The following is a 13,449-nucleotide window of genomic DNA, read 5'->3' on the forward strand; positions in this document are numbered from 1 at the left end:
AAGAATTTTTCAATAGCTCTCAATGTTTTTAACATGAAAAAACCGTTTGCCTCGAAGATCTCAACCTTTTTGCTGTTATGCTACTTATTAACTGCAAGTGTTTTTGGTGAAACTTGTGACAGCTGCTTTGGGACAACAAAATGTAATTGCAAGAGAGATAACAATAATGTTGGATTTTTGCACAGCATTTCTTTCATACCCAACCTGCCCCTCGCAGACTAAGCCACCAATTTGAGTAGTTATGAACTTCAAAAGCAGTCCAAAAATTTCACAAAACACAATACAGTAAATTTCCTTCAGGATGGACACTAACGGAAAAACCAGTCTTCTCCATAATAGAGTGGTGTAGGACAAGGGTTTAATAATTTTGTTTATTTTGTACTCTCAACACACACATAAATTTCTTTATACTATACATATTAACGCCTTCATAACTTTTTAATTTACTTTATAATTTTGAATATTGATGTAATAATGATTAGTTCAACCTTATCTGGTTATATTACATCAATTGCCCTGCTCGATGTACTTTGACATATCATTCTTTGAATCCAACGTGACGAAAGCAACACACTATTGTTTCAATTTCAATTCCCTCCGAGCTTATAAATACTTTACCTTTACCCAGCTGATTGCAGCCAAAACATCAACAGTTTTGAATACTGCTCTTCTAGTTTATAACGTTTTTTGTCTTATTGTTCAAATGCTTTAAACCTTGCTATTTGTAATGAATTTTGAAGGCCATATTTCAACATCCATTAATTAATATTTCGACACTGTGTTTGCTAACAAGAAGATGGTCTCTATATAGTCTTTTAAATGGTTAATTGCAATGTCTTTTTTCTCTACCAAACTTTTTATTGAAAGTTACAAACCAATCTGACATATTGATTCAATGGTTTCATCCAGGTCATTTAATTTAAATACCAGGGAACTGGTAAATGCTTTAAATCCAAGCCTTTAAAGCACTGAGGTTCTTCAGCTTTTCAGTTGACAACAGGTTTCAATTTCGTGCCATCTATGCTAGCTCTAAGCAAAGTGGTTAAGAGTCTTAAGAAATTTCTCACATACAGCGAGCTTTCTGTACGTTAAGAGAAAGTTCTATCCTGCAGACCTCTGTAAATCAAGTGGTTTTCATCGACTTTATAATTGTAACAAACTTACGAATGTTTAATTCATTTATTCATAAATTTTAATATTTTATTTCTCAAATAACTTGTTTGCAAAAACAAATATATAAATGAAATAGAATCCCAGCGTAATGTCGGTGTAAGTATTTGAGAATGTCCGTATGGGAGAGGCTTATAATACATCGGGCTTAATGTCTTGCTGCCGGGATTTATATGTCCGCATTTGAGGGTTTTCACTGCATTTATTTTCTTTTCATGCTGGTACATCCAAAAAGTACTATCTCTTTTTAGTAAGCAATTTTAGTTTTATTTAGTCGAGAAGAGAACCATTTTTAACATGAATTTTGCAATGTTGTCAAAGAAATGTGCATTCAATTTTTATGTGTCATGTGTGGTTTTGGAAATTTTAAAATAGTTTATTAATTTCAGTTGAATTAAAAAAATTAATTTTAATTAATAGAAGTTGAGGTAAAATTACAAGTTAAAATTCTCAGATGTTCAATGCACAATTGCAAATATTTTGTATGTTTTCTGTTTTTATATTCAAGAAACTCAAGGCAGTGGAAATTTATTGAAATCCTCATACATATAATAGCCAATGATCGAGTAACGCTGACATCATTCACAATGAAACTCGTGCCACGGCATGATAATTAGATAAAATTTTGGTAATATTTGACATGCAGAGAAATGCTTTATTGCGACAGGGCTGAACTGAATCCAACAACTTAACTGTTTTACTGGTAAAAGACTGATTTTAGGAGAATAAAGAAACGTAAAAATGGTCAACAATGAACGCTATCCACTGGAATTCAGGGTTAATCCAATGGAGTTAGGTTTAAAATTTCTACTGTCAAAATATCGCCAAACAGGTAATGACTTTGTTCAAATGTAGAAGCAATTTTCACCCGTCATACTAGGCCGTCGCCAAGGGGGGAGGGGAGTGCTACTCCCCCTCCCCCAGTTTTTCGGAAGTGGAGCCGCCAGTTTCATTTTAGTGATGCAACAAACTAAGAAAAGGGAAACTCTTCGTTGTTTAAAAAAAATGAAATAGTAATTACGAATGAACAATTGAAATAATAGGACAAACCAATTTTTTCTGTAAAATTTGAATAGAAAATGTTATCTTAAAATAAAATTTAGGAACATCCATGATTCTCTTTTATTAAGATTATCTAAGTAAGGGCCACGGAAATGTATGCTTCAAACATTTTTTAATGCAAAAAAAAAAAAATAGTGCAATATTCACTTGGCCTTAAAGTGGGTATTTCTGCCTCATTGGAAACTTGGGGCCTGGCTCAAATTAAAGAATTGTCATAGAATAAAATTAGCACAATGGGAGGAGGGAGGACCTGCAACAAAAGTAACATGATGAACGCATTAGTAACATGAATTCCAATAGTTTGAACGTAAAAATCGTAAATAAATCAAAGCTTGATCAAGAGACAAGGAGGCACATTTAAAATAAAATGAAGTGGAGTAAATAAGACTTTAAGTATTGCAGAAAATTAACACATCCGTTCAAAATGTTAAAAGTTCTTTTTCTAGAGCCGCAGACGCTTGAAACAAGAAAACATAAATACTAGGCTGGAAATTGAAAATTTTACTATGGAAAATCCAAGCAAATAATCGTGTTTGGCGAAGGAAAATTGGAAGAAATTATTAACCGCAATATGTTTATCTATAATTAAAATTTAAAATGATGATATGGACGTAGAGAAACGGAAGAGTGGGAACTCCAAACCTTTCTTTTTACGTCCCCAAAGTTGGCCCGGAAGTGAGTTTTTAAAACTTAGGTTTTGAAAAAATCCCGTGAAAACGTTCTCAAACCCCATCCAATGACCTAACGTCATTAAAGATGGCTTACACATGAGAATTTAGGACTGCAATTTCAATAAACCATGAAAGTGCTACGAACGTAACCCTCGAGTAGCGCCCTCTCAGTTAATCATTCTTCATCATTCAAAGTTGAATAAATTTCATCTTTTGGACTTTAATTTGAAAAAAAAAACTCCCTCAGGTTCCCCAAACCTATCTTCCTCCTAATATTACCGAAACTCCTCAAAAATTTCATTTTTAAGGCTTCAATTCAAAAAAAATTTCGCAGGAGATCTCTCAAACCTCCTACCCCTTTTACAGTATTGAAAATCGCCTGTGATTGCGTTAATTGAATTTCAATTTTGACAATTTGCCGGCGGAGGAATCCGAATCTCTCCACCCAATAACATCACCAAAAATCTTCTAAAACTGCATTTTCTACACAGATCGAAATTTTTCGAGAGAATGCCCCCCTCTCGCTCTCTCTCTCACCAACTTCATCGAAAAACGTCTTTAATCTAACTTTTAGTGCTTCAATATTACAAAGCATTTCAGTGTGCGAGCCCCCCCCCCCCCATCTTTCATCGAAGGTTGGCTTAAATTACGTTTTCAGAGCCAGGGCCGATTCTAGCAGGTGTGCACCGCACAGGGGCGGCCAAAACAAGCGGAGGCCGCAGTTCGCATCATATAGTTCTTTCAATCAAGCAAAACTTATAAAAAGTCGAAAAAATATGCTGAACTTTAAATGCTCAATTGTCAAAGTTAGTGCCAATTTCCTGACAGCATAGCATAAGTCGTCATAATAGTTTAAGAAAAATAGAATGTTAGGGCGCATTGTGTTGGTCCATTGTCTGTTAATTATCTACTCTTTTCACAACTGCTCATTTCCCTTCAAAATTGGGACAGAACCAGTAATCAAGCATGTATACAGGGGAGAGTCAATTAAAGAAATGGCACCCACCTGAATCCTGAAAAGGTGCTTCTAAAAGGAGCACAGAGGGCAGCCAATAATGATTAACCCCTATCTTTTATAGACCCTAAACAATGAAGACATATTTCATAAAAATAGTAATAATAATAATAAAAAAATATGCTGATCAGATTATCTTGCAAGCACTTCAAACAACAAATTCTGTGACCAACAATCGTGGATGCGTGGAGAGACAATGGAAAATTGTGACTCTCTTGAGAGCCAGACATATATGAATAATAAACTAAAATTTTTGTAATTTTCTCCCTTTACAGCAAATGAACTGTTATTCACAAATGAACTAATTAAAACCACAAATGAACTGCCCAGTTTCAGATCAGGTAGGAGGTAGGAGGACAGGGCCCTTGCCCCGGATAGCAAATTTAAGTGTGGCTCCAAAACGAAGATCCAAAAAGATGCCATGACCTCCTTGACAAGACAAAAGAAGGCTTAAAATTGCGTTTTTAGGACTTTAATTTCGGAAAACTTCGTTGGTTCAACCACCGATCTTAAGAACCCAATTAAGTCTCTTATTCGTCCCATCTACCTCAACTTAATCAAACATAGCCGAAAAATGATATGACTCCAAAATCCAAAATGTGTTTTCTGGGGACAGCCCTTCCTAACGTCATCAAAAATTGATCAATGGCATTTTTCGGATTTCTTTTTTGAAATTTTGGAAATGAAGGGCCCCGAAATCCATTCCCTAACATTTCTACCAAAGATATAGTATGAATTCGCGTCTTTAGAGAGGCCCCTAAATCCACCCCCTCTCATTCAAAAACAAACTAAAATTGCGTTTTTCAAACATTAGTTTCGAAGAACTTTCGGGGAGGACCCCTTTTCTTAATGTAATCACTACAGCTCAAAATTTCGTTTTTAGACGGTTAAGCGGAGCCACCAAACCCTTCCTGCCTAAACTAGCCTGAAATTGACTTCAGTTTCAAAAAACAGTTCGTGAGGGCAAGCTCTCCCTGTGCGCTCTTTGTCCCATCAATATCAAACAATGCTTAAATTACGATTTTGCTACTTCCAATTTCTAAAAAAATCTGAAGGAGAACTGCTTGGCTTATGTAACTTTTTACGGCGAGGGCATCCCCCATCAATCGTCGAGAGGTGGAGAAACGTCTTTAGTTGTATTTTTCAGGTATTAATATCGAAAAATATCCAGAAAGATCCGCCGAAACTTCCTAGTTTCCTTAACATCACCAAAGATAGCAATTGTGCTTTTTGAAATATGGGTTTGAGAACCTCAAGACCCTTCCTTCCCTAAAATTAATTTTAGTCCCGAAAAATATTTCGGTTCGGAATATTTTCACGTTTCCCCTTTCGTTTCCAAATGTAGATAAAAATGTGTTTTTAAAACAATAGTGCAGATAAATTACCGAAGGAAAGCCCCCAGATCCCCTACCATCACCAAAGACAGCCTAAATTTGCATTTTAAACTTCAATTTTGAAAACTTTCGATAGGAGACGACCGAATCTCCCTCCCTCCAGCAATGTCAACAAAGATAACCTAAAATTGCGTGTTTAAAACTTCATTTTCGAATAATCTTCGGGAACAGCGCCGATTCTTCCTAAGCCAAGCTACGGTCACAAAAAATAGCTTCAAACTGACTTCAATTTTGAAAGAATTTTAATAAAGAACTCTAACAATTCTTTCTCCTAAAATCTCGAAAAAGCTCCTAAAATTGCGATTTTACCTTCAATTTTGAAAATTTCTCCATGGACCGTGAATATACGCAACTCTTTTGTCCTTGCAACCAAGCACAACCAAAGATTAATTAAAACTATTTTTCATGCACCAATTTCGAAAACTTTCTGAGGGTGATCCCCCCTACTTTTCCCTCGCCTCCAACCTTCTTCTGATGTCGCCAAAGAAAATGCGTTTTTTCGACTAGTATAAATTTCGGTATCTACTTTCTTCAAAGATATAAATTGTATCTAAGGAGTTCCTAATTATAAAACTTCTCTTCCCTTTTATAATTTCATCCTCCTGTTTTTTTTTTTTTTTTCCTTTTTTAAATTAGAATTTGATACAGAAATTTGAAGAAAGATTTATTTGGTCGTTAAGTATTAGTCAAAATATGCAAAATGCTCTTGAGGGGCGGCACATTAGGTCTTTGCACGCGGGCGGCCAACACCCTAGGATTGGCCCTGTTCAGAGCTTAAATTTCAAGAAACTGCTGGTGCACTCAACTCTAACAAAAAAAAATGCCTACAATCGTGTTGTTAAGGCTTTAATTTCAAAAAATTTCAGGGGGAGAGGATGGCCCCCACATCTCTCTTCCCTTTAATATCAAAATAAATCGTCTAAAACTGCATTTTTTGAACTACAACTTTTAAATTTTCCTCGGGGGAGAGCCCCCGGACTTCTTTTACATATCAAAATCAGAAATAATTCACAATTGCGTGCTTGGAGGGGGGGTGGGGCTGCCCTGTACCCCTCTCCTGAACAAAAACAAATATAACATACAATTGTATTTTGCGAACTTAAATTTGGGGGGGGGGGATGATTGGGGAAGACTATCTTGGACTTCCTCTCCCCAAGTGTCTGCCAAATTATAACACCACTTGAATATACATCTAAATTAACAATTATTCCCCCCCCCCAAAAAAGGGGAAAAGACCCCTTTAGAAACACCCGAATGCAACCAAAAGAGGAGGTGCACAAGTAGACTCCACTAGGAGTCTACGTACCAAATTTCAACTTTCTAGGACATACCGCTCCTTACTTCCTTTCACAAAAAAGGAAGTATTGTATTCGCGAAAAAAATTTCACTCAAAATTTGGCCTTAATTTCCATTCCACTCATCCCCGAATGAATGTTGAGCTTTTTTTTCAACCCACCACACGTGGATATATGACTAGGAACGTACAGACACCCGAAATATCCAATTCGACGATCCCCGAGCTAATTACAACGAGTTTTCTCGTGACGTCTGTATGTACGTATGTATGTATGTCGCATTACTCAAGAACGGAATGTCCTAAAAAGTTGAAATTTGGTACGTAGACTCCTAGTGGGGTCTAGTTGTGCACCTCCCTTTTTGGTTGCTTTCGGATCTCCAAAGGGGGTCTTTTGCCCTTTTTTGAGGGGAAATCATTGTTAATTTCGATGTAAACTCAAGTGGTGTTATAATTTGGCGGACACTTGGCGATATATCGCCAGTCTTTTGGTCGCCAAGTTTTGTCGCCAACCTGGCGACAAATTTGGCGATTTTTTTTTTAAATCTGGTTTCAATTTGGCCACTGTTGTTGATATTTAGAGAGTTAACTATTGAATCACATTAAAACTGCCAATAATAAGAAAATGACATTAAATTGGAGTAAAAGGAAGTCATGTGATGCACAACATCAGCTCGTTTGTAAAAGGAAGTAAAAAATAAATAGAATAAACAAAGTAAAATAATATATTCAGCGGTACAAGTCCATACCTTAACATTATCACTACTTTACTAAAGAGCATACGATTGTTTGTCTTGTAGTAAAGTTTATGACTAGCACTTTTTTAGCACTGTCAAATATTTATAGGGATTTTTTTTTTAAAATTATTTTAATGTTTAATTTTCTGTAACTTCACAAACTGTTTTTCTTCTGTACCAATTTCTTTACAAAAATAAATAGAATGACAATAATTATTTTACATTAAGACACTATTTAACAAAATCAAATTGCAAAAAGTTACGAAGAAGAATAATTCGAAATTGAAAGTACATTTATAGTTACTCATTTCTAAGCATAAAGAAATCATGCCAAATAGAGGATTCAAAGAGTAAGTATTCGTTATAAAAAGTTAATTTCGTGAAATTTGATTTCATGTCTAATCTTGATGTACTGTTGCCGCCACCCCCACCCCTCTTGAACTTTATGTTATTTGATGATTGTAGCTATTTTTAAAAGAAGAGGGATGTCTTGTAGTAAATTACGGCATTGAAATTTTCAGGGGGATTGTTTTAAGAAGTTTTTTTTCTTTAAGGAGTATTGGGGGGGGGGGGTGATTTTGCTCTTGGGCAGAATGGGCACCCCTCAGGAAAATCAACTATGAAGAGCTGAAAATACAGTTTAAACCCTGTTACAACAAATACCAATACAACGAAGTTTCAGTTTCAATGAAATAAATTTTCAGAATTAATTTTATGAAATTTGATTTCGTGTCTAATCGTGATGTGCTATCGCTACCCGCCCTTTGTTTTTTAAGTTATTTGAATATTGTAACTATGTATTGATAAGAAAAACGGAGAGGGAAGTCTTGGCGTAAATTACGGCATTGAAGTTTTCAGGGGTGGCTATTTTTGGAGGGGTATTTTTTTTCTTTTGTGGAGTATTTGGGGAGAGGGGGTGACTTTGCTGTTGGGGGAATGGGCACCCCTGTGGAAAATCGACTATAAAGAAATAAAAATAGAGTGAAACCCCGTTACAACAAATTCCAATGCAACAAAATTTCCGTTTCAATGAAATAAATTTTCAATCCTGATTTGATTTTCATAGTACTGATTGAATTATACTACAAGGAAATTATTGGTACAACAAACAAAATTTAAGGTCCCTTGAAGATAGTTTCAACGAAATTTCACTATATAGTGGGTCAGCATGAAACATCTAGAACGTAATATAAATAAAATTACGTTTCTCATGAAACGTAAGATAAATAAATACCTCTGTGCTGAAAAGTAAAGTAAGAAATAACAACGTCAAAAAGCACAGATTGCAGATTACTTCAGACACGTGTTTTGGCGTTACAAGGATCGCCTTTTTCAATGCAAAATAAATGAGCAAATGGATGAAAAGACATCCGTCAAAAGCCAGTATAGCAAACAGCTTAAAAGATAAAATAGCGGATTAACCAAACATCAATGAGGAAATTATAAACAAGTAAAGAACCTATTTTGTCGGATGTCTTTTCATCCATTAGCTGATTTGTTTTGCATTGAAAAATAGGTTACTTTCAATGCCGAAACACGTGTTTGCAGTAATCTGCAATTTGTGCTTTTTGACGTTGTTATTTCTTACTTCATGAAACACCAGTGTTAGAAAAATCATATATTCATTACAGTCGAGAGATGATTAGAAATAGGAGCATGTGAACTATAACTTAAACATTTTTGAATATCAGTATTGTTATAGGAAAATTGTACCGCATTATCCGGCGTGCCGGAAAAAAGCGAGATTGACCAGTATGCCGGATAACTTGAGGTTTATTTTGCGACAAAACAAAAGTAAATTTCCCCATTCAGTAAGCAAATCCCTGTAAGGAAAAAAAATTAATAAACCTCGAAAGTAACCTTCTTTCAGCAAAAAAAAAAATGTGTATTGCATATAATATGTGCTTTTTATTTATGGTAGGTCATTATTGATGGACTTAATTACATGCCGAAAAAGTAATCAATTCAGAAATAATCATCGTTACTGCGAGTTGTTCATATTTTTTTTAAAATAAATTATTTTAGCTTCCTCTCAGAGTGGTGAATTTAATTTTTATTTATTGAATAGCTATGGTAAATTCTTTAGCACTGGTTTAGGGACGGTAACTTACTGCTTTAAATGTTTGCTTACTTAGTTCCAATTTAATTTTTTTTTAATTATTCGGTATGCAGTAATATTTTTCTTGTCAAAACAGCAAATGAAATTGTTAGTAAATAGTTTTACAAAATTAAACTTTATTAATGCTAATAAGATATGTACAGAACTTATATTCATTTTTAAATTGAAAATACATTTTTATAGTATTTTTTTTCCTAACCTCGATTTTTCTAGCATGCCGGAAAGGACAATGGTAGAAGTGTTATTGAAAATCTGGTGACCCCCGAATTTTGCTGGATAATGTATTGCGGTATTTGACTTTATTTTTTGCGGATTATGAGTATTTTCAAGCATTTTTTTGGTCTCCATGTTAAAGCTATGGGAGGAAACATCACTCTGCTTCGGGCAATGGATTTCGGTTCTCGGCTAAGAGGAAAATGATCAGAGCTCTAAAACTTGTTTTCATAAAGGAATGCCAACTTAGTCATTTTCAAGACGTCTGGAATGATTGTTTCACAACACTGCATGTCTCAAACTGTAACTGTTTGGAGAGAACATTTCATTAGTGATGAATGTGCTTTCTTGATTCATCCTAGCTATTAAGGTTTGTTGCTTGTTGATTTTAGAACTTGAACTGCTCATTTCTGGTAATGTTATGAACGCTAAATTCTCCCTTGTCAAATGAATTTCTCTCTATTCAGAATAGTAGTTCTGAAATGTGGTCCTAATCATTAAAAATATATAAAATATACAACTGAGAAATAATAAAATTTTTGGATAGTTTGAAAAAACTTGATTATATAGTTTGATTTCAATGATAGAGTTACCAAATTTTAATTGTATTTGCAAAAGGGGCATTTGAACCATATCTGAATGGTTTATTCAGAACCAAAAAATCAGAAATTGTCACTTGATTGACAATTTTTGCACTATATTACCTACATTGTGATAACATCTGTTGGATTTTAACAATACTGTGTTTTTGGGTTGTATGCTAAAATAGTACACAAATTGAACAGAACCTTTACGTAAAATAATTTAACAGTTTTTGACATAGCGGTCTTTAAAGATGCTTTATAAATTCTGTCCTATGCGCTTACCTTAATATGCTAAAAAAAAATGCCTCTTGAAGAAATTCCATTTGAAAATTCAGCCCAATATTTTAAAACACGAACACTGTTGTCTGTATTATTATTAGTTAGAACTCATCTAGTAATTTTCTTAATTATCTTGCATGCCTTCGTCTTTCAATAGCAGATGTATGAGGTAAAAAATATCTTCTATTAGTTCAACATTTCCTTGTCTCTCTCCAATCCAGGTACTTTTAGCTTTATTCGCTTTTTCCATTAATGCATAAAGTTCTTCCAGAAACGATTCATATTCAAACTTTTCACCCCAAACGCCTTCTGTTGCAGTTGACCTCGGTTGTTCAATCCGATTTTCACTTCCAGATTTACGATCAATCTTTTCCTCTGCAGTTTTACTTCGATTTTCACTACGATTTTGAAATGTGGAAGAAGAGCTTTTGGTAGAGTTTTTATTTTGTCTTTTGTTTTTCTTAGACTTGAAGTTTTTTTTCTGTAGTGGTTTGCTTGTCGCCATTTGTTTATTCATCGAAAAAAATTCAGTGTTTCCATTATTACTGCTATCGTTGTCTCTTTCATAAATTCCATCATTTTTATAACTTGTTCCATAAGTTTTACTTTCGTTTGCTGTACTGATGTCGTAATTGCTTGGTGTATCATCCTGTGTTCTATCGTCATTATATTTGTAATCATCATTTTCTGTTTCATCAAATTCGTAATCAGTTCCAACATCAGCATCTGCCATTGCTATAATCTTAGTGTTAGAATTCTTAAAATTTGTGTCTGCGTCATCATAGTTTTCATTATTTGATTCATCATCATAGTCTCCCTTTTCATTTGACTCAGTTGAATCTCCTCTTGCATCATTCAGGTTATTGTATTCACCACTTTCTGCTGTTTTATCACATTCGTAATCGGTTTCGTCAGCAGTGGGTCCTATTCTGATGGTATTAATATTATCCTGGTCATAGCTTTTACCTGCTTGGTCTTGTTCATCATTTTCATCATTCGACTCATCATAATCTACAACTTCTTTGTCATTTATATTATTTTCATTTACATAATTTTCTTCTGACGAATGCGACCTAATATTTTCCCCATTAGTTTCTTTTTCCATTTCTGTGTACTTTGTGTTGTAGTTCTGTGCATGCATCCCATTAGTATTTTCTGCATTTAATTTGGAATCTTCACTTGGAGAATTTTCAGTATATGTGTCGAAAGGGTAATTATTCACTTCACTGGGTGAGTTTGCATAGCTTGTCGGTTGTTTTTGATCCTGAGCGTTATAATCATACAACTTTCTCTCATCCGGTAAAAATTGAATTATTGCTAAAGCCACATCCTTTGCCTGGTTTTCACTATCATCTTGTAGCAATTGGTTCTTGTGGAAATACAGTGCAATTGCTTTAGCAAGTGCTTGACTGTATACTTGTGAACTTGAACCTTCCTTCACAGAACAAATGGCTTGTGTGCAGCTCTGAGCTATATCGTCGGAAATATTAAAGTATCCACATTGTTTCATGCCTCTGCTCACGATTTGGAATGCCAGCAACTGCGCATCAATGTTAGTGATATCTTTGTTAAAAGTCTTGCTGAATAGCTCGTTTTTCGATAGAACTACAAAAATAATTTTACCTAATTCCAATGCTTTCATTTTAGAATAAAAGCGATTTGATAATCCTTGAAATCCTTGTGTTTTAGGAGAAATGTTATCGTTTGATGCAAAGTCAGAGTTTGTAACTGTTTGATAGGGTGTTGCAGTTGAAATATTTTGTTTCTTCGATTTTTCGTCCTTTTTCTGAGAATTTGAACGGTTCTTGCTAGGTATCTTTGTTGAAGAATTTGAACGGTTCTTGCTAGGTGCCTTTGTTGAAGAATTTGAACGGTTCTTGCTAGGTGCCTTTGTTGATGGTAATGAGTAGACAGAATATGCTTCTGAATTAGTTGTTTCAACCTTTCTGCCGTTTTCAGGTTCGTAAGTGTTTTGCTCTGAACTTGTTCCTTGTTGCTGATTGCTGTATGAAGTTGAGTAGTCCATTGATCTTTCATTCTCTCCATGAACTTGCTTTGCGGATGATGGTTTTTTATTTTTCTGTTTCTTCGCTTTCCCACGGTTTTTCTGAGAATTGCGGTGCTTTTTCTTTTGTTTTTTACTTAATGTTGTAGAAGAGTTTTGACCTGTACTTGATGAATTGCTTGTTAATTTTTCAATTTCTGAATTATCAGTGTTATGAGCTAAACTAGCTTCTTGATACTGATTCTTCTGATCAGGATATTGTTCTAGTGAATATGAATTCATTTGTTCAGGAACATTATAAACATCCTTTCCTTCAATTAACTCTTGTCGTTGATTCATAGCCGCTGGTGGAAACTTGTAGCCATCTCTGTTGTTGTCTATTGGTTGTTCGTCGGAAGGAAAATTTTCTTGGTAAATTGTTGAGGCAGGGTATTGTTCGGATGGTTTCATGTTAAAAGATTCTTCTCTAACTTGGTTAAAACTTGCTGGTTGCACTGAAATCAAGTGTTGTTGAAGTGTATTCTGTTGAGGTCTTGCATCGTTCCTATATAGATAATTCGAATCTCCTGTTGCTCCATTATTGCTATTTTGATTTCCATTAACTCTGGTGTCTGAAAATGATTTGATTGCAGCGTTGTCCTCGTTAGGTGGTACATTGCTTAAGTTTTCTACTTCCGGTTTGGCAGCAGTAGGATCCTCACTTACTGGAAACGATTGTATTTGTTGCCCAGTAAATGGGCTGTAATTATATTGATTTTCTGCTGTATTCGCACTTACAATCCAATTCTGTACTCCATTCTGTTGGTTTGTCAGAATTGGGTTCCTAAGTGGTAAGTTCTGTTGCTGGTTGAAGCTATCTGATTCAAAATTCGTTGTTTCAGCATTAGAATAAGCATAATTTGTTGG

The 13,449-nt window shown here is 34.7% G+C and overlaps 1 protein-coding gene across 1 annotated transcript; it reads right to left on the reverse strand.

Moving 5' to 3' along the window:
* Positions 1-7,956: 7,956 nt before the first annotated feature.
* On the reverse strand, positions 7,957-12,882 carry LOC129226876 (homeobox protein 2-like). Its single transcript, XM_054861505.1, has 2 exons — positions 11,127-12,882; positions 7,957-7,970 (listed from the first exon to the last, which is right to left on the reverse strand). Exons 1-2 carry the CDS (start codon positions 12,880-12,882, stop codon positions 7,957-7,959), a joined length of 1,770 nt encoding a protein of 589 aa, XP_054717480.1.
* Between the last annotated feature and the right edge of the window lie 567 nt (positions 12,883-13,449).

The sequence above is a fragment of the Uloborus diversus genome, chromosome 7 (assembly GCF_026930045.1).
Source record: "Uloborus diversus isolate 005 chromosome 7, Udiv.v.3.1, whole genome shotgun sequence".
Lineage (NCBI taxonomy): Eukaryota > Metazoa > Arthropoda > Arachnida > Araneae > Uloboridae > Uloborus > Uloborus diversus.